We start from the raw sequence: 23,147 nt of genomic DNA on the forward strand, positions 1-23,147 counted from the left end.
CACTGCAACCTCCACCTCCCAGGTTCAAGTGATTCTTCTGCCTCAACTTCCTGAGTAGCTGGGATTACAGGTGCTCACCACCATGCGCAGCTAATTTCTGTATTTTTAGTAGAGACGGGGTTTCATCACATTGGCCAGGCTGGTCTCAAACTCCTGACCACAGATGATCCACCTGCCTCGGTCTTTCAAAGTGCTGGGATTACAGGTGTGAGCCACCATGCCTCCCATTACTTTTAAATAGAGCAAAAGTAAGAACATAACTCCAAAAAAGAAATCAAGAAAATTAAATGTTTTAATATTTCAAAATCTAAGCCAAGTTCTTCCCTCTGGGTTGCTTATTTCTGAATGCCCTAGAAATGGAATCACAATTCTAAGATGTGAAATATCCATATATTTCCATTTGTCTATTGAAGCTCCTCTTATCCATAGCACATGTTTGTCCGAATGAAGGTAATCTATTTAGATTGAAGCATCTAGAATTGCTAATATTTGGTATTTCTGACCCACAAAAATGGCAATTTCAAACGTCTAACCTGATAATTTATCATTTTTCTTTTAGCTGATCTAAGAAACACTGCTTTGAAATTGGATAAGGATTTACTGTGTCTTCTATCTTCTAACCAGGGCCCAGATTCAAAGTATTTCTATCATGATGCTGTGATCCTGGGGTCAGAGGGTCATGGGGTCAGCTAAGGAGGCTGGGCTTTGCCATCAGAGACCTGAATTTAAATCTTGCTTCTTTTGCTTCCCAGCTCCAACTTCTTGGCAAGTTGCTAAACTTCTCCACATTTCATTTTCCTCATCTAGAAATTAAGTTTAATAAAACCTGTTTTTCGGGACTGTTGTGGCAATGCAAGTAAAAAGCAGGGCACATATTAAATACTGGGTACTTTTATTTTGCCTCAGGTCTTAGGCTAATGAATGATTATTCCTTCAGCTGCAATGGTTCTCAACTGAGCAGGGGGAGGATATTTCCTCCCAGGGATGTTTGGCAATACCTAGAGAAATTTTTGCTTGTCACAGCTTATAGGGAGAGAAGAGCTACTACTGGCTTCTATTGGGCAGAGGCCAGAGATGCTGTTAAATGACCTATAATGCACAGCACAGAGCCCACAACAAAGAATTTTTCTCCAAAATGTCATTAGTAAGATGCCCTTTTCTAAAATAATTATTTTTAAAGCTCTGATTCATGAGTTTCTATTTTTTTAATTCCAAAGAAAAGCATTCAATGAATTTTCAAGTATTACACAGTGATACATAGGAGAAAACTTGAGGCACAAAGAAAGGGAGGGCATTTTAATGAATGCCCCCCATTTACATTTATATGCCATTTAATGCCCTCCATTTAGATTTCAGAGCTATGCACGTTGGCTGCAAGTAAAGGCAATAGGTGTAGAAACTAGGGAGAAATGGGGAACAGAGGTTGGTGTGGCTATTTAAGTCACTGTTTCTTAAAACAAAGATAAAATAGGTTAGTTTAATCACTCATTAGGAGTCATTATTCTAAGATAAAAAATTTGCCAAATAATAGCTATGTATTTATTACTTAATTTTAAAACAATGCATGAAACAAATAAGTAAACATTGTGTACGAAAATGGCAAAAGTTTTAACTTTTACACATTATACCACGGAAAAGGACAAAAGGGATGGAAATTCTAGTATGTTAGAATGAAGGCTAAATAAACCCTTGTAAACATCATAAATTAAAAATAAACCACTTCAATGCCTAGATATTCACATTAACTTTTTTCTCTTCATTGAATAAATGACTTTAGAGCTATTTCCCCACATGACCTAATTAAATCACTTTAATAGTCCCCCAAAAGATATATTTATACTCACATTCACTTGAACTTGAATAGACCAGTCCCCAAGTATTGGGTGGGAAGATAGCTGAAAAGTTTTGGAAATGACTCCAAGATCACTTTGTTGTGACAACCACTGTTGGATCAAGTTTGATTTGGGGTCCTAAAATGAAAAGCAGACATGTAACTATGCAGAGGCTGCCTGTGTGCACGTGCATCCTCTGTGGTTAGGAAAGGCGCCTTGCGGTATTCCCACCCAGATCCAGGGCTTTCCTCCAAAATATGGCACAAGGATAGTTTTCAGAAAATGTAGGCACTATATTACTGAAGAAGACAAATCAAAGTTTCTTCTCTTCTCATATTTCTTCCAAGTTCATCTTGATTCTGCTCCACCTTTTAAATTCCTGGCACCCTATTTCCTTCTACATGAAAGTCTACAACATGTACATCACCAAATCCCTGGCAGTAGCGCAGTGGTGGTAGTGTTAAAAGAAAATTTAACTGTAGAAATAACAGGCCCCATTTATTAAAGACCCAATGTGTGTCAGGCACTCTGCCTTATCTCTAATCATTACATTCTCCTTTAGAACAGGGTTATCCTCACTTCGTAGTTGAGAAAACTGATGCCTGGAGAGGGAGGTACGCATTCAAGTGGCTGGCGTGACTCACATTATGGCACCAACGCAAGATGAAATTCAGAATTCAAACTCATGTCAGCCTTTTTTATTATTATTATTTTTTTTTTTTAAGACGGGGTTTCAGCATGTTGGTCAGGCTGGTCTCGAACTCCCAACCTCAGGTGATCCGCCCACCTAAGCCTCCCAGAGTGCTAGGATTACAGGCGTAAGCCACCACGCCCGGCCTTTTAACGCAACAAAAGCATATCAGAGAGATGTTTAACCAAAGATAGACATGAAAAACACTTCAGCCTTCCTGTAACCTCCCAAACAACAATCCCTTCATGCAGCCTTCATCCAAACCATTCCAGCAGTCATCCTAGATTCCTCTCACATTTCCAGCCCTGTTGACTTTGTAAGGTTAATACATCTCTAATTTGTCTCCTTCCTTCCATCCTCAATCTAGCCACCATGTCCTATTTTCTCACTAATGCAACTGATCTTCCCCCTCTAGTCCTGCCCTCACCACCACATTCTCCCCACTTTCAGTGTGATCCATCTGAAACACAAATCTGAGAATGAGTTACAGTGGTTGAAATACTTGGCGTAGTCCCTGGATATAAAAAGCAGTGACTATACACGTTTTATAGTCACTGATTATCACATATGATGATAATGCTAGACCACTAGGTACCACAGCTTTCGTTTGCCTACTCCTTTGCATAGTTCACAAGTCCTTTCCTAATATGACTCCGTCTACATTTCTAGGCTCATCTTCCTCTAAACATTACAGATCTGTTTGCAGTTTATTCCCAAACGCCCATGCATCTAGGTCTCTGCAGCTGCTGCACGGAAATCCTCCCTTCCTTGCCCACTGGTGAGATCAGTTCCAGCTTCTTGCCTCCTATACATGCCTCCAATAGGCAGAGGTGACTGCTTCCTGGAAAGCCCCCTGTATATCTGGAGTTTATCTCTCTTGAGTACATATTATTGTTAAAGGCAATAAAATATGTTTATTTTACATATTTTATTTTGCCAAAAATCTATATTTTATTATTCCTAACTGGATTGTGACTGAGAACGGGTTGAATATTTTCCCTTAGTCTTATTCTCTAAACTTTGACTGGAAGTAGTGAGTGGAGCCAGTTATTAGAAACCAGAAGAAACCTCTTTCCCAGAGCAAGGATATGACAGTTAGGGATAAGTACAATGCTGAGAACTGTGCAGGAAGCAGTCTCATAAGCCAGAAACCGATTGTTAAAACCAGAGGCCGAAAACAAGTCAATAACAGGCAGGTCACAGTATCCCAGGCAAAATCCTGGGCCAGGCATTGTTACCAGCAGTTGGCCCGGCATTGTTACCAGCAGTTGGCCCTGCTGTGCCCACCACAGCATGATGCATGTGAGGGCTATGAAGTTCAAAGACTCAGGAACAAAGGAAGACATATAAATAGCCAATAAATATATGCTGTCTAATAATTAAGGAAAACAATGTAATATTGTGTTTCTTCTGTCAAACTGACACAGATAAAAATAATAATAATTTTTGGTGCTACCTGAAGTGCAGGAAAACAGAATGTCCATATTCTACTGAAACATTATGGTGGTGAGGGGGTACATTTCTCCCAGACACGAAGGAAGTCTGAACTGACCTCACTGATGACTGCAGCCGGGGGATCTGGAGGGTTGGAGGTGAGTAAGATAATTCCTCTGCTTTCCCAAACCTGTCATGCACCTAGGTCTACCGTCACCAATACGGCAGAGGGAGAGAATGCAGAAACACCAGAAGTCTACGAGGCACATCAGGATTTAGACCCGGCAAGCATGGTGGTGTCACAGCAGAGCCCAGCGTTTGCATGCGGTCATCTCCTGCTACGACACAGTCACGTGCAGTATGAATGATGCCCCAGTCACAGCCAGAAAAGCTGCGGCCAGAGATCCTGGAATAGTGGCCCCGCATGCTCTTTGAGACACCTTTAGATGGCCCTGGAACTCTGTCAGGTGCCTCAACACAGCACACAATACCTGACTGTCTCAAGCAGTAAGCTCCCTGGCTGGAGAATGTGTCTGTGACGACTATTTCTGGATTATGTGTGAAGGACATGTCTGTCCAGCATGTAGAATTAGAGAATTCAAACCACTTAAATAAGGTGGCCTCCTTACCTGGCCAACACTGCTTCAAAACAGAGTGTCAAGGCAGTCACAGGATATACCCCCAAGCCAAAACACCTGTTTCCCTACAAGATCATTGACCCATACTAGCACCAACAACTTCTTAAAGGAGAGGTCAGAGTAGAAGCCAGCCATGCCAGCTCCCATCACAGTGTCAGAGGCACTCATTTCCACTGCGTCAGGCCAAATTGGCTAGAGGAGGCCAGAGGCGTGAGAGACATAGGTTATGTTTTTTCTACTGCCGAAAGGCCTCAAAGCCCCTTTCCCTCCTGAGAAGACCAGTTATTGGGGCGTGCAAGATGAATAATACCCAAAGATGCCCCGTGGTCCCCAAGAACAACACTGAACACCCCTAAACGTGCTGTGACAGTATCTTAGCTACATCCTACAGCCTCTCCTGGCTGGGCAAGATGGGCCCCGTTAACTCACAGGTGCACTTCTCCACATCAGCCTGCAGGTGGTGCTGCACCAAGGAGTACAGCTGTCTCAGGGGCTCTAGTTAGGCTAAGTCTCAACTCTTTCTGAAAAGTTTTGCCAAGAAACAAAGTATTCTACACTGAAAGATGTAGAAAATATCATAGTCTAGTAAACCTGGCCCAAATGTCTGTTGTCAGCTGAAAGAATTCCCACCTGGCCTCTGCAAGTTGCAAGAAGGAAGGCAGCTAGACCTGAGTCCACATTTGAGCATCACCTCCTAGGTACAGAGATGAGAGCATGGCCACCCCTCACTCACAGTTCCCAAACACTTTGGGTTCCAAGTAGTATTTTAGTTTAAACTCCCCTCCCCTGGCCAAGAGGGTCATATCAGTACCAGACCTAACAAGAAGAAAGTCTCTCTGAGCCCTTTCCAGAAAGCCAAATGTGGTCAGCTAAGTCCCAAACTGCACAGAAAAGCCCAAAGAATCTGCAAATCAAAGGTTCAAAGGAAGATATTAGAGCAGAGCAGACAGGCAGAACTACGAAAATGCAGACTCATTATCCAGAACCTGTAGGGTTAGTTCTAGGTTAATATCTTAAACAGGCAATTTATGCAGTACTATTATACAATTTATGCAGGCAGATAAAAGTTAGCACTGCATAAACTGTTACATTGAATGTAAACAGCCACAGAGAGCCAGACATTTATTAAACCATCTATTGTACACAGTTTCTGGCATACAGTAAGCTCTCCATATATGTGGATAAATGATGAAGGATGGTATGAATGGAGTCAGTTCAACTCTGCTCAGAACGTGACATGAATTTAGAAATGCTATTCACTATATCAACCCACTTTATAGACATTCTGTTACATAGCAAAGGCAAACTCTGAAATAATGCTAGTTCAATTCAAGAAATGTACATTGAGCACCATGCTAACCAATGTGATACTGGCTACAAACATATCTTGGCTCGAAGTTAAATGTATACATGTTTATTTCGTTGGGTTTTGTTGTTTTAATTTATAACAACAAATATATAACAATAAATAAACTAAGAATAGGACGATACTGAACTAAAAAGCCTGACTTTATCTTCCACACTATAGTATTCATTAGAATATCTGGAGTAACCAATATCCTGAGACTAAGGAGGTTCCCAGGACCAGGGACTTTTCAGTTTTAAAATCAGGGACATACCAGGGAAACTGGGATGAGTTATTCACCCTATTTTCAAGTAATGGTCAAATGTCCAGTGCTCTTCTCAGTTGAAATATAGAAAACCAGGCCCAGCTGGATCTCTTTTGTGTTCAACGTGATTCTCACAGGAGGGCACTCTGTGTGCTAAACACAGTGCCTCCAGATCATCAGAGTATTAAGCAGCAAAGAACAAATGACTACCTTCCAAAATGGAGTCCTAAAATAATAGTAATGGCTAACTTTTAATGAGCATGTACTATGTGCCAGACACAGTTCTAAATGGTTTACTTGAATTATCTCACTGAATCCTCATAAAAGCCTTGTGAGGTTTTATTATTATTACATATTTTCCAGATAAGGAAACTGAGATTCTAGAAGGTTAATAAATATCCCCAGGATCACACAGCTAGCATTCGGCATCTATTCTTTTTAGAGCTGACAGTGATCCTTTTAAGATGTTCAGTTAGATTACATCATCGCTCCTCAGAATTCTCCAGTGAATTCTCATTTCACTTAATATAAACTTCAAAGTCCTTATCATGGCCATTAAGGCCCTGCATGAGCCCCACCCTAACCCACCTACTTGTATATGACCTCATCTCCTAGCACCTGTCCCCTCGCTCCCTGGGCTCCAGAACACACCAGCTTGTTGTTCCTCCAAAGCACCAAACAAGCTCCTCCTCAGGGCCTTTCCACATGCTTCCCCCTCTGTCTGGGCTTATTTTCTTTTATTGCCTTTGGAGCTCTGCTCAAATCAGCCTTCCCAGACAACTCTAGAGAAAGTGGCAAACATGCTGGCGCAGTGGCTCACGCCTGTAATCCCAGCACTTTGGGAGGCAGAGGAAGGTGGATCGCCTGAGGTCAGGAGTTTGAGACCAGCCTGACCAACATAGTGAAACCCCATCTCTGCTAAAAGTATAAAATTAGCCCTGGGTGATGGCGCATGCCTGTAATCCCAGCTACTTATGAGGCTGAGGCAGGAGAATCACTTGAACCCAAGAGGCAGAGGTTGCAGTGAGCCGAGATCTTGACACTGCCCTCCAGCCTGGGCAACAAGAGTGAAACTCCAACTCAAAAAAAAAAGGAAAGAAAGAAAGTAGCAGACACAAACTCTCTTTCTCACTCTCTTTTTCTCTCTCTCACACACACAAATACATATATACCTGACCCTATATAAATATATATTTGTATGTCTATTATGTCTGTCTTCTAGTACCCACTGAAAAATAAACTCAGTGTAAGCAGGACTTAATCGCTTCTGTTCACTGCCTTATGGCTGTGCCTGGAACACAGAAGCTTAATAAGTATTTAACAACTGAATAAATCAATGAAGATCCCAGGTCTAGAATTCAAGCAGGTCAACTGAAGACACTGAGTTCTTAATCCAGCACTGCATGCGCCACCTCCTTTACTAATAGAGGAGTTCTGTGTTGGGAGGGAAGCCTATCTTAGGTGACTTCTAAGATATTCCAGTGTCAATAACACAAGCAGAACTTCCCAGAGGGCTTTAGTAAGATGGCTAGAATTCCTTGCTTCATTTCTGTCTAGCACTTACCTTAATGAGAATGTTTAAAGAGGTTTTGTAAGGCTTGAAATCTGAGAAGAGCGTAACAATGCGAAACTTCACTTCTTGCTTTGGCTTGTATAAGGTCTTGTCTGTTTGAATGAAGACAGATATTCTCTTGGTCTCAAATGATAAGCGAGTACTATTAGAGAATAAAATCTCATCCTGGGCACGTCCGGTTACACGTAGCTCATAAATCCCATTGGCACTGTTCAGAGGTAGCTGGGGAAAAAGAAATCTCACATTAAGGTCTCTGTTTTACCTCAAAAACGTTTTAATTACACGTTAGAATGAAAAAGGTAAATACATGGTATTATCAAAAGTAACTGTGATGTTGAAAATTTGCCCCTCCCAGGCACTAGAGTTAAACAATTTGTTTCCCCTCTTTTAACATCCTGTAGTTTGCTCTCCGGTTACATCACAGGGCTCCTGGCATGGGGGACACACAGCCCACTGCTCTCCCTCAGCAGGAGACATCTTTCCATTTCCTATTCCAAGTGCCAATTCGTCCTCCCTAACAGTTATTGCAGGTAAGAATACCTAACATTCTTCAACCCTCTTTTCCACACTCACCCTATTTGATGCAGTCAACTGATGAAAAGCTCTTTTGCACAAGATTTGTTTTCTTGCCATTTTCTCTCAAGCTGTTTTCTGAGATGCATTCTCCTAATGCATCTTGCCCATATGTGTCATAGTCTTTGTAGGGTTGATGCTGCTGCTACTTCCGCTACTACCATTAACAACAGAAATCCTTCCCGGGTGTGGTGGCTCACACCTGTAATCCCAGCACTTTGGGAGGCTGAGGCAGGTGGATCACCTAAGGTCAGGAGTTCGAGACCAGTTTGGCCAACATGGTGAAACCCTGTCTCTACTAAAAATACAAAAATTAGGTTGGGCACGGTGGCTCACACCTGTAATAACAGCACTTTGGGAGGCTGAAGTGAGTGGATCACGTGGTCAAGAGATCAAGACCATCCTGGCCACGTAGTGAAACCCTGTCTCTACTTAAAATACAAAAATTAGCTGGGCATGGTGGCACACACCTGTAGTCCCAGCTACTCGGGAGGCTGAGGCAGGAGAATCGCATGAACCCAGGAGGCGGAGGTTGCAGTGAGCCAGGATTGTGCCACTGCACTACAGCCTGGCTGACAGAGTGAGACTCCATCTCAGAAAAAAAAAAATTAGCCAGGCATGTCAGAAAAAAAAAAAAAATTATCTGGGTGGTATAAGCCTGTAGTTCCAGCTACTCCAGGAGGCTGAGGCAGGAGAATCACTTGAATATGGGAAGCAGAGGTTGCAGTAAGCCAAGCTCGTGCCACTGCACTCCAGCCTGGGCAACAGAGTGAAACTTCATCTCAAAATAACAATAGAAATCCTACCTTCTAGCATTACTAGATACTCTCATCAAAATCATTTCACACACACACACACACACACACACACACACTGAAGCTGGGGCTTAGAGTAGTTAAGAAAGTTGCTCCAAGTCACTAGCTGAGATCCAAACTCACCATGAGCTATCCTACTCTAATAAGAACCCTGATGTGATAATTTTAAAATATGTCCAAAAATTATCTGACCTTCCTCCCTTCAAAAGGTGAATCACTAATCACTGTAAAATCACTAAGTCCTCTGACTGAGTGATTTTCTTCTAAATCTTAAAATGAGGTTATGTCCTAAAAAGAATACCTTCTGCCCTGTTGTCTCTCTCTCGCTCGCTAGGATCACTCACTCTGGGGGAAGCCAGAGTGGTGATAAGGCCACTAGAGAAGCCTGTGGAGAGGCCCACACTGGGAGGAACCGGGGCGTCCCACAAACCACCACCACCACCGTGTCAGCCCAGTGAATGAGCTGCCTCGCAGAATGCCACGACCCCGGTGAAGGCTTCAGATGTCTGCAGCCCTAGCTGATATCATGATGGCAACCTCATGAGACTCCAAACCAGAAATGCCCAACCATATTGCTCCCAAATTCTTCACCTACAAAAACTGAGAGAAGGAATAAAAGTATAGGTTTATTGTTGTTTGAAGCAAAGTTTTAGGGTTACTTAGCAATAGATAACTAGCATGCTTGACTTTTAGCTGATTTTCATGTTAAAACTGAGGTCCTGAAACTATAACCTGACTCATTTTTGCAAATAAGTTTTGTGTACAGATACCTCAAAGGGGATTTTCCAGTAATAGCAGACATCAGAATAGTATCAATATGGTTTAAGAATATGAAGAAAATGATAGAGCAAGTATAGTAAAACATTAACGGTAGACTCTAAGTGGCAGGTATAGGAGTGTTCATTATAAAATGTTTTCAAGTTTTTCGTGTATTTGGAAAGTTAATAATAAAGTATTAGGAAAAACAATCAGTATGTCACCTTTGAATGACTTCTGGTATCAGTTTTTGCTTTTCTTCAATAAGGAAGTGTTTTGTTTTGTTTTGTTTTGTTTGTTTTGTTTCAAGACAAAGTCTTGCTCTGTTGCCCAGGCTGGAGTGCATAGCTCTTACTCAGGGATCAATTATTTACTCACAGAGATTTTGGACTCCTTGACCAGAGGGCACAGGGCTGGAGGAAGGTGCAGTTCCCACAGTGAGAGGCTGTCTGAAAGCAGGACAAGAGTCTGGGAATTGACAATATCCCTAAGCTTTGACCAACAGAATATCAATCAGCCCCTGGATTGGGTGTGTTGATTCTCACTTATACACGTCTATTTTGTGTACACATAAATGCAAACTCTCTGAGGAGATGACAGCTCTCTGCCTAGGATACATAAAGAAAGCATCCTCAAAAAGATTCTTGCTAGGCAATAAATAAGGATTACTTATTCTAATCTGGGCTGTCTAAAGCCATTTCACCTTCTCTGAAAGATTTACTGCTGTAAGGAAACCGAGACAGCACAATAGTATTTATCCTCATATACTTCATGAATAATGCCCATTACTAAACATAGAGGAGACAATTTTTCAAAATAAAATTGAGAATCTAAGATGATAGTTTCCATTCAAAATATATTAGTAATTATACTTACACATTAAAAACATTTCTAATCAAATAAAACCACTCCCTCATTTAACAAAGAGAAAAACAAGTTTTTCTGTCATATTGTGTACAAAACAATAATATTTATAGTAAGCTTCAATATGTTTTTATTTACTTCATATTGAGAGTTATTTTAGTGTCTTGAAGTACAATGAGTAAATCAGAAATAAAAAACACATTTCTGTTGATACACTCTTGAAATATTTATATTTTACAGTAAGAAGCCATAAAGGCCTTAAAAATAATTTAAAATACTACATTCACAAATGTCAGAATGCAAGTGCACTTTAAAAGGTGGTTCTATCCACAGGTATGTTCTCTGTGGGAAAAAAAAAGTTGGTTCTGCTTTAACTGAAAACTCATTAAAATGCAGAGTCACCTCTTTTTGTCAAGCATTATCAAATTTGTCCACACACTTTATCTCTAAGTCTTTCAAACTGTGCTTTACTAAAAAGAGATACTCCAAAATAAAATCTCTAGTAGAGCTTTCAATAAATAATAATAAATAATACTTATATTTAATACTAGGCCATTTCAATTGTATATAAATATAGCTATTATTTATAATTCAATAAATAAGTTATAATTCAGCAAATAATAGCTATATTTATATACAAGTGAAATAGCATAATATTAAAGACAAATACTGGATGTCAGAGTTAGTATTTCATATGCTTAAGATTTAAAAGAAGTATAGTAGACAAATTTCTAGCTAATAGTAGCTCAGACACATAGTAGCTCAGTCTATACTGGCATCATCGGAAGAAACTCTCACGCCCTTGCCCCACCTCCTTTCAGCCTTTCTATGCTTCTGGTATGTGAAACTGCAAACTCCTCTGAGGAAACCAGACAATTATTGTGCTTTAGGCTGTGATTCCTGAACTTAAACCCCACCCTCCTTCTGTTATAGGGAAAATATATGACACAGGATTTATTTTGATCTTACCACTGGAATACCCTTTCAACATAGTTCTGCACACAGGCACTGGGGCCAGCATCTAATGTTTTAGGTTATTTTAATGTAATCTAATGTTTTATTGCCACAAAGACTGCAGGGTTTTTTCCCCCACTTCTGCCTGTTTATGCCTTTTTTTCTCCACTTTCTATTATTAGTAGCAGTATATTTCTTAGGAAAGAAAGCATAAATATAGTATGTAAGAAACAGAATAGATAGAGCATACTGACTAATTTTTATAAAGTATTGTTTGAGAGTACAACATTCTCTATGAACCTCCCAAAACAAATGTGGTTTCTGAATGTGCTTGGCAAGTAACTTTCAAAAGCTAGTAAGTGGGCCGGGTGCGGTGGCTCACTCCTGTAATCCCAGCACTTTGGGAGACCAAGGCAGAAGGATTGCTTGAGACCAGGAGTTTGAGACCAGCCTGGGCAACATAGGGAGACCTGTTTCTAGAAAAAATTAAAAATTAGCCAGCCTTGGTGGCACATGTGCCAGTAGGCCTAGCTACTCAGGAGACTGAAATGAGAAGATTGCTTGGACTTGGGAGGTTGAGGCTGCAGTGAACCATGATTGTACCACTGAACTCCAGCCTGGGCATCAGAGCAAGACCCTGTCTCAAAAAAAAAAAATTTTTTTTAAGGTAATGAGCGAAACTGGCTTATGAGGTAATGCTGATACTATTCGAGTATGCTATGTGTCCAGACCTAAGTCATTAGTCACCTGTTCTCAGAAAAGTACATATATCAAATTGCACCTGATATTGGATGCTGTGGTCTACTATATTGTACATTAAACATGCAAAGCCCCAAAACAAAGCATAGTAATAAAAGTACAAATTTCCAAATCAAAGCTATAGGAAGTAAGATTCATTTACAAGCATCTAATTAGGTTTTATTAATCTCTCAACAAAATAGTAACCCCTTTCCATTTCTATAGCAAATGCTACAACACTTCCACATCTCATTTCACTCTAGGACATTCTGTGAGATAAAAATGGTATCTTCATCCTCTTTTCCAGGCCCAGGGCTACAGTGAGGTAAGTGAGGGACTTGTCTAAGGTACAAAATGTAAGGCAGTACCAAAAAACTTAGCAATCAAGAAAATAATATTTTAATACTTTAAAACATCAAAATTAATGCAAAACAATGAACAAAAAAGTCAAAGTTTTAAACAAAGACAGGGTCAACATTACTGAATTTTCCTTTTGCCTTGAGTTCTAATACGTCTCAGTGAGGCACCGCCCTTTTCAAGGACAAGGAAACTGAGGAACAGAGTGTTAATTTCACATTCCACACTAGAAGGCTCATTACAGCAGAAGCAGGACCAAACCAACCCAGATTCCTTTCTTTTTTAACTTTTAAGTTCGGGGTACAACTGCAGATTCGTTACATAGGTAAACTTGTGTCACGGGGGTTTTCTGCACAGATTATTTCAGCACCCAGGTGCTAAGCCTAGAACCCATTAGTTATTTTTCCTGATCCTCTCCCTCCTCCCTCTGGTAGGCCCTAACGTGTGTTGTTCCCCTTTGTGTGCCCATGTGCTCTCACTGTCCAGCTCCCACCTGAAAGTAGGGAGAACATGTGGTAATTGGTTTTCTGTTCTTGTGTTAGTTTGCTGTGGATAATGACCTCCAGCCCTATCCATGTTCCTGCAAAGGACATGGTCTCATTCTTTTTATGACCAGTCGATATTTCTGTGCTAATAATCCAGGCCAGTTTCCTTCAGTGAAGTCCTCTATTTTACAAGAGAAAATCTCTGCCAATAGTTTGAAGAGCCTCATAATCAATCTCCCTGAAATCATATTATTCATAAATAATCTGAAGGCTGAACTAAACTCAAGCCAATCTTACATGAAATGTGAAATGTGTGAATTGACATAAAATCCAGTGAAATATTAATTTATTTAGTTCACTGATGCAATATATTTCTGAAACCAGATTTTTTAAATGGATACTTACTGATGGAAGAGTAAGTGTCTTAAAAGAACCTTAAAGGAAAACAGAAAAGAAAACAGAGTTAGCACAATTTGAATATGATGATAGAATAGAAAACTTCCAAAACTTTCCCAATACTCTTATACATGTAAATGAAATCATAAATATATTTGGTCAAACCAAAATAACTTTTAAATGCCCAGAAGACCCAATAAATTATTACATATCTTTGTGCCAAACAATTAAAAATCAGGATTAAAAGAGTATCAGTGGATGAACACAAAAAACATTAGGTTCTGCTTCTCTTTGCTGTTATCATGTCTGTTGTCACGTTGCTGCTGCCCTTTTTGCTGTTTTAGAGTTATATGTGCTTGAAGGACACTTTACACACTGTACAGAAGTAGCCTGAGGTTTATTTCTTGTTCTCATACCCTTGTGATAAAGAAGAAAGGAAGGCATTAGTCATATCAGGGGTGAGCTGGGACTCATAACTGACTCATGAGTACTAGGGGAATGCAGATTTTTTTTCATGTAAAGTTTCTATCCATTGGACTACTAATTAAACTCATGCCAATTTCTCATCAGATCCATTTATGTCAAGGGGAAAAAATGATTTCATGTTAAAAATAAAAGAATACTTGTCCAAAGTTCCTATTGGAGATGACAGCCCCTTGGGAAATAAAATGGGGCAAAAGATGATTTTTAAAGAGAGAGAGGGAAATGATAGGCCCAAGTTCCTTCATTCATTTAAAAACTGGCACAATGTGCAAGACAGACGTAGTCCCTCTTCTCCAGAAAGCCAAATGAGACTATCATGTGAGGGCAGAGGAACCAGAGCACAGCACAGCACACAGCGGGGGTTAAGCTAACGGCATCTGGAGTCAGACTACATCATGAATTTCCTACATACTGACCCTGTCTTGAACAAATTACCTGATTCTCCAGCTCAACTTTTTTCACCTTTAAGATTAGGATGCTAATAATCCTGCCAATCTCATGAGGTGATTGTAAGGAATAAGTATGTTGATACCTGTAAAGCATATAGAACAGTACCTGACACATAGGAAACACTTTATGTATGGTAGCTATTATAGTGACAAAAAGCTTGAAGAGTTTTCCATTAGGGATGACAGCATGCCCCTACAGACATGGTCTTAAAATTTTATGATAGAGTACTCCACCAATAAAAACACTTAGTATACCTTATTGATGTCAAATTAGATTTATAAAATTATATACATGTATTTTGTCAACCAAAATATTAAACATTAGAAAAACTTTAATCTCTACCCAAGCACAGTGGCTCACACCTGTAATCCCAGCACTTCGGGAGGTTGAGGCGGACAGATCACCAAAGGCCAGCCAAAATGGCAATACCCCATTTCTCCTAAAAACTACAAAAATTAGCCAGGCATAGTGGCGCACCTGTAGTCCCAGCTACTTGGGAGACTGAGGAAGGCTTGAACCCAGGAGGCAGAGATTGCAGTGAGCTGAGATCATGTCACTGCACTACGCCTGGGCAACAGAGCAAGACTCTGTCTCAAAAAAAAAAAAAAAAAAAAAAAAAAAAAAAAAAAAATCCCAAAAAAAAAAAAAAAATATAAAAAAGTCAAAAAAAAAAAAAAAAAAAGAGATGAGAAAAACTTTAATTTCTTAGCTTTGCTCAATAAAATAACAGAAATAAGAGTTACTACATTTTCTACTTGCATCCTTATGAATGGTCTTATATATTCTTAGCTGTGTACACACTTACTGTTAAAGCTACCACCCTAGCGGGCCTCAATGAAATACAAGTATGTTTTCAGGAACAGATAAGTAATTCATCACCACACTTATCATCTAGCACAGATCAGTTCATCCAATAACTGTCATCGTAGGAAGCAAAGAGCAAGACTCCTAAATAATAGCACATTGAACATGGTGTTTCAAAAAGGTGAAGAAGGAAGTATCATGGAACAGATATACATAGGACAGGTAGGACAAGGAGTACATTGGAGGGATCAAAGGAAGGCATCTAGAGAAAATGACGCCAGCATCTAGGGCTGTAGGCTATGGAGAAATTAGCCATATGAGCAAGGAGGGGTACAATGTTACAGGCAGAGGTGCAGCAAATGCAAAGTAGTCAAGATCAGCCTGAGTCTACCAAAGCAAAGAGCTGAGTGAGCAAAGACCACAGGCAGAAAGAGAACAGTAGCCAGGAGACTGGGCCCAATCATAAGGGCTCTTTGGACAAGATGAGGCCTTACCAGGATTGTCCCAGGTGACACTGTTATCCCAGCATCCTGATTTAGTATTTGTCTTGGATCTTTTTTTGGTTAGCAAAATACAATTCTAGAATGGGTTTAATGCTCACATAAATTAACTTTGAAGATGTTTATTCTTTTTTTAATTGACAAATAATAATTGTATGTGTTTATGGTATGCCACATAATGTTTTGATAGATGTGTACCTTATGGAATGGCTAAATCACACTATTTAACATGTACCTTACCTCACATAACTATTTGTGGAAAGGATCAATTAAAATCTACTCTCAGCAATTTTCAAGTATACAACATGTTGATATTAACCATAGTCACCATGCTGTACAATAGATCTCTTGAAATAATTCCTCCCCTATAACTGAAATTTTGTGTCTGTTGCCCAACATCTCCCCATTCCCTTAACCCCCAGCCTCTGGTAACTGCCATTTTACCCTATATTTCTATGAGCTTATCTTTTTTACACTTCACATATAAGTGAGATCATGCAGTATTTGTTTTTCTGTGCTTGGCTTATTTCACTTAACATAATGTCCTCCAGTTTCAACCATGTCATTGAAAATGATAGGACATCCTTCTTTTATAAGGCTGACTAGTATTCCATTACGTATATATACCACACTTTCTTTATCCACTTATCCATTGATGGACGCTGCCATTAATTCCATATCTTACATATTGGGAAACATGCAGTGGGCATGGGAGTGCAGACATCTCTACAACATACTGATTTTATATCTTTGGATATATGCCAGTAGTGCTTTGGGAGTATCTTATCTTGTAGGAAGGAACTTCTGTTCATTAAGCTTACTTTTAATGAGAAAGACTTATTCTATTCTATACTGAATTGAAGTGAAATTGAAAAGCCCTAGGATATTTCAGCAAGTAAACTTGATAACACCTTCAAAGGAACCACAGAGACAATTTACTGGACAAATTTTGTCCATTTATTGAAGAGAACCAGGGGGCTCTGCAAGCAGACCCTGTGAAATATTTGGGCTGAAACATTTAAACATTGCAATAAGGGGGTGAGGGGGATGGAACTGAGAATACCATCCATATAGCAGAATTTGTTCTGATCTTACCAGGTACCTCAGCATGTGTGGAGATGGTGTTTTCTTAATTTAAAATACTATGGTCAGATCACTTGAATATCAAAATAAATAATGGGTTACAACCTACTGAAAAAAACAAGAATCTGTGAGTTCATGCTCATGTATAATTAAATACATGACTGACTGAAAGAGAAGAAAAAGTTATTCCTTACCATAGAATTCCAACTAATAAATGTAGAAGGAATGGTGGAATTCAAAAATTTCACAACTATCACAAAATAATGGCAATAATCATCAATCTAGCATATATAAGTTAAATGAGAATTGTGAGAAATAATAAACCATTGTTGTTTTAATCTACTAAATCTGGGGGTGGCTTGTTTCACAGCAACAGATGATTGGAATACTTCAGAAATGAGCAGGATTAACTAGCAACTCTCTAGAGCTACTCAGTCTCATACAGGAGCCTCTAAACACATGTGACTATTGAGCCACTGAAATAAGCAGCAAGTGTAAAATATACCCCATATTTTTGAGACTTACAACCAAAAACAATGTAAAATATCACGTCAGTGATTTTATAGTGATTAAATGTCCAATTGATAATATTTGTAAATTATTGGGTTAAATGAAATATATTATTACAGGTAATTTCACCTCTTTCTCTTTTTTTTAAAGAAGCTACTAGAAAATTCCCAATAACTTACGTAGTTGACTTATACTTCTATTGGACAGAACTGGTCTAGTGGATAGAAGGCTTAAATTTGTGTTTAGCAACAATAAAACAACCAACAGATCAGACAGAATGCAATTTTTTAATTTTATGAATAAAACAATAATAATAGTAGTAGACACCACTTACAGAATGTTCTAAAGCATTACATGTATTAACTGGTTTCATGCTCACAACAATACTATTAAGTATTACTACTCTTATTTTACAAATGAGAACACTGAGACACAGAGATGTGAAATGACCTGCCCAGGGTTACACAGACAAAAAGTCGTGGGGCCAAACTTCTGACCCTGACCACTTGACTCATGGGTCTCAGCTCTAAACCACTGCTCTGCAATGACTCTTAGTATAAAAAATAGTTGTATGCAAATCAATCAATGTGATACATCATATCAACAGAATGAAGGGCAAAAACCATATGATGATTTCAATTGAAGCTGAAAAAATATTTGATAAATTTCAACACCTCTTCATGATAAAAACCCGCAGAAGGCTGAGTATAGAAGAAACATACCTCAACATAATAAAAGCCATATATGACAGACCCACAGCTAGTATCATACTAAATGGGGAAAACTGAAGGCCCTTCCTCTAAGATAAGGAAGATGACAAGAATGCCCTCTTTAACCACTCTTATTCAACACAGCACTGGAAGTCCTAGCTAGAGCAATCAGACAAGAGAAAGAAATGAAGGGCATCCAAATTGGAAAGGAAGAAGTCAAATTATCCTTGTTTGCAGATGATATAATTTTTTAAATGTACTTATTTTTTAAAGATAAGTAGACACAGGGTCTCCCTGTGTTGCCCAGGCTGGTCTCAGACTCCTGGGCTCAAGTTATCTGGCCCTCCTCCACCTTCCAAAGTTTTGGGATTACAGGTATGAGTCACCATGCCCAGCCAATATGATCTTATATTTGGAAAAGCCTAAAGAATCCACCAAAAATGATTAGAACTGATAAACTCAGTCTAGTTGCAGGATAAAAAAATTAACATACAAGAATCAGTACAATTTCCATATGCCAACAGTGAACAATCTGAAAAAAACAAGAAAGTAACCCCATTTACAATAGCAACAAATAAAGTTAAATACCCAGGCATTAACTTAACCAAAGAAGTGAAAAATCTGTACAATGAAAACTATAAAATACTGAAGAAAAAATTGAAGATGACACCAAAAAAATGAAAAGATATTCCATGTTCATGAATTGAAATTATTAGTATGTTTAAAATGTCCATACTGCCTAAAGCAATCTATAGATTTAATACAATCTCTATCAAAACACCAATGACATTCTTCAGAGAAACAGACGAAAACAATCCTAAAATTTTCATGGAAACACCAAATACCCAGAATAGCCAAAGCTATACTGAAAAAGAAAAAAAAAAGGAATCAGAATCACATTGCCTGACTTCAAATTATACCACAGAGCTATAGTAACCAAAGCAGCATGGTATTCGCAGAAAAACAGACGTACAGACCAATGGAACACAATAGAGAACCTAGAAGCAAACCTATACACCTACGGTGAATTCATTTTTGACAAAGATACCAAGAACACACATTAAGGAAAAGATGGCCTCTTCAGTACATGGTGATGGGAAAACTGGATATCCATATGCAGAAGAATGAAACTAAACCTATCTCTCACCATATACTAAAATAAAATCAAAATGGATTAAAGACTTAAACCTAAAACTACGAAACTACCAAAAGAAATCTTCGGGGAAACTCTTTAGGACATTGAAGTGGGCAAAGATTTCTTGAGCAATACCCCATAAGCACAGTTAACCAAAGCAAAAAATCAACAAATGGGATCACGTCAAGTTAAAAAGCTTCTGCACAGTAAAGGAAACAATCAACAAAATGAAGATACAACTCAGAATGAGAGAAAATCTTTGTAACTACTTATCTGACAAGGGATTAATAACCAAAATATATAAGGAGCTGAAACAACTCTATAGGAAAAAATCTAATAATCCAATTAAAAATGGGGGAAATATCTGAATAGACATTTCGCAAAAGAAGACATACGAATGGCAGACCGGTATATGAAAAGGTCCTCTCAACACCATTGATCATCAGAGAAATGCAAATCAAAACTACAATGAGATATCATCTCACCCCAGTGAAAATGGCTTTTATCCAAAAGACAGGCAGTAACAAATGCTGGTGAGGAAGTGGAGGAAAGGGAGCCCTCATACACTGTTGATGGGAATAAAAATTATTACAACCACCATGGAGAACAGTTTGGAGGTTCCTCATAAAACTAAAATAGAACTACCATACAATCCAGCAATCCCACTGCTGAGTATATACCCAAAAGAAAGGAAATCAGTATATTGAAGAGATATCTGCACTCTCATGTTTGTTACACCATTGTTCATAATAACTAAGATTTGGAAGCAACCTAAGTGTCCATCAACAAATGAATGGATAAAGAAAATGTGGTACATATACACAATGAAGTACTACTCAGCCATAAAAAAGAATGAGATCCTGTAATTCGCAACAACATGGATGGAACTGAAGGTCATTATGTTAAGTGAAATAAGTCAAGCACAGAAAAACAAACTTTGCATGTTCTCACTTAGTTGTGAACTAATGGAGATAGTAGAAGGATGGCTACCAGAGGCTGAGGAGAGGAGTGAGGGGCTAGGGAGGAAGTGGGGATGCTTAACGGGCATAAAAAGTAGTTAGAAAAATGAGTAAGACCTAGTATTTGATAGCACAACAGGAGGATTATAGTCAATAACAATTTAATTGTACATTTTTAAATAACTAAAATAGTATAACTGGATTGTTTGTAACACAAAGGACAAATGCTTGAGGGAATGGATACCCCAGTTACTATGATGTGATTGTTACACATTGCATGCCTGTTTCAAAGTATTTAATGTACCCTGTAAATATATACACCTTCTATGTACCCACAAAAATTTACAAAAGAATCAGTTGGCCGGGTGCAGTGGCTCACACCTGTAGTCCCAGCACTTTGGGAGGCGGAAGCGAGCAGATCACCTGAGGCTGGGAGTTTGAGACCAGCCTGACCAACATGGAGAAACCCTGTCTCAAAAAAAAGAATTGGTTGTACTCTTGCTTTTGTTATACATGCTCCTTTTTTTTTTTTTTTTTTTTGGGGGGGGGGACAGGGTCTCACTCTGTCACCCAGGCTGGAGTACAGTGGTGCAATCATAGCTCACTGCTGCCCCAAACTCTTGGAATCAAGCAATCCTCCTACCTCAGCCTCCCCAGTAACTAGGACTACAGGCACATGCCACCATGCCTGGTTAATTTTTTTTATTTTTTATTTTTTGAAATGGGGGCTTATTATGTTGCCCAGGGTGCTCTCAAACTCCTAGGCTCAAGTGATCCTCCCACCTTGACCTCCAAGACCCTGGGATTATAGATGTGCGTCACTGTGCCTCACCATTGGTTTGGTTTGGTTTTGTTTTTGAGACAGAGTCTCACTCTGTCGCCAGGCTGGAGTGCAGTGGCACCATGTCAGCTCACTGCAACCTCTACCTCCCAGGTTCAAGAGATTCTCATGCCTCAGCCTCCCTTGTAGCTGGGACTACAGGCGAATGCCACCACAGCCGACTAATTTTTTTATTTTTAGTAGAGATGGGGTTTTGCCATGTTGGCCAGGCTGGTCTTGAACTCCTGACCTCAAGAGATCTGCCCACCTCAGCCTCCCAAAGTGCGGGATTACAGGCATGAGCCACCATGCCTGGCCCTATACTTCACCATTGTTTTTATTATACATATCTTTGATTACTGTGAAACTTCCACAGCATGGATAACCTGTTTGTATATGTTACTATCACCACTTCCTCAATCATGGATGTTCAAAGTCTCAATCATCTTGAACTCTTTTCTCTCTTCACCTCCAAGTTCATCACTCACCTGAATCCGTGAAATCTTCTTCCATAAAGTTTCCCTTAAAAGAAACTTAGAGTTATATTCTAAGCACTGCAGTAGTGGAGCTAATTCCAAAATAATTTGTGTCATACAAGAACTCTGAAGAGGATATAAAAGCTAAAAATGTCCCAACTCATGTCAATTCTTCACACTACACAGTTTTGAAATATTTGAAGTTAATACCAAGATCTGAAACATTCCTCTTCAAAGGAATGTTAAAACAGTAGCCGACTCTGAGACGGTAGTTACAATGCAGGAGGTTTACTAAGGAGTATTCCGGAGATTAGCACCTGCAGAAGGGAAGGAGGGAAACTGGACTGGGGACAGAGCAGTGGGGCTGCAATGCAGGCTCCAAAGGGGCCTCCACCAGGGCAGCTCAGAAGCAGCCATGGCCCTTGAGAGTTGTCTTGAACTGGATGAGAGGACTGGACTTTCATACTCCACATCAATCAGTCACATAATGCAGGCCCCAGCCCCAAGAGGGAGACCAGCATGGGCAATCAATTCTCCAGCTGATACAATCATCAGAGGGAACTGGCTGTGAAGGCAGTCAGGTACAACACTGCCGGCAGCTTTCAGGAAAAGGTCCTTCATCCCTGAAGGGCGATCTGGGCCCTAAAACACAGCATCCACCACAATGTTCCACATTGGAATAAAACAGAAACAAACTGCAGTGAGCTTTGCCCCAACAAACCAGCACCCTTCATTTTTGAGAGTTACTTATTTTTCATTGCATCAGGATTAAATCATCAGGGTTGACTATTTCGCTAGCTCCATTACTGGAGGAAGCAATGTGCTTCCTTCCTGCCCTGATCTGATACAAGCTACTACCCACCGGCAGCAAATTTACAAGGTCAAAGAATGAGTTGGGAGACGTGTAATTTATTTTTATCCAATGACATCAGCAAGGAGAAGGTAAAAAACAGTTGGGAGTCTACAATCCAAATGAGGCTCTCAGAGGTTGACTAACTGGAGGGCAAGCATTCTGGCACTTCAGAACAAGCTAAACAGATTTGAAGTGCAGGAAATCTCATTTCATAGTAAAAGTGTTTTTTGTTTTGCCTTTTGTTTTCAATGCAGCTATGAATCAAGTCAAAACATTGAGGACTTCTCTCACTAGAGAGAAACTGGAAGAGCGGTTCAACTGCATGCCTGGGTCCATCTGCTCAGACATATGACCTTATCTGTTCACAGATGCAAGAAAGATACAGATACGAGTTCTACCCAGGCCAGGCATGGCAGCTCATGCCTGCAGTACCAACATTTTGGGAGGGCTGAGGCGAAGGATCCCTTGAGGCCAGGAGTTCTAGACCAGCCTGGGCAACATGGTGTGACCCTATCTCTATTTTAAAAAAATAAAAATAGGCTGGGCGCGGTGGCTCAAGCCTGTAATCCCAGCACTTTGGGAGGCCGAGGCGGGTGGATCACGAGGTCAAGAGATCGAGACCATCCTGGTCAACATGGTGAAACCCCG

At 39.7% G+C, this 23,147-nt stretch overlaps 1 protein-coding gene across 1 annotated transcript in view; it reads right to left on the bottom strand.

The window, feature by feature from the left end:
- CD109 (CD109 molecule) overlaps positions 1-23,147 on the bottom strand; it is a 149,529-nt gene that overhangs the window by 110,234 nt on the left and 16,148 nt on the right. Inside the window, exons 3-5 of the mRNA XM_017524338.2 lie at positions 13,726-13,754; positions 7,770-8,000; positions 1,845-1,970 (exon numbers count right to left, since the gene is read on the bottom strand). Of these exons, the coding sequence (XP_017379827.1) occupies positions 1,845-1,970; positions 7,770-8,000; positions 13,726-13,754 (386 nt within the window). The remainder of the gene's footprint in view (positions 1-1,844; positions 1,971-7,769; positions 8,001-13,725; positions 13,755-23,147) is intronic.

The sequence above is a fragment of the Cebus imitator genome, unplaced genomic scaffold, assembly GCF_001604975.1.
Source record: "Cebus imitator isolate Cc_AM_T3 unplaced genomic scaffold, Cebus_imitator-1.0 Scaffold32, whole genome shotgun sequence".
Lineage (NCBI taxonomy): Eukaryota > Metazoa > Chordata > Mammalia > Primates > Cebidae > Cebus > Cebus imitator.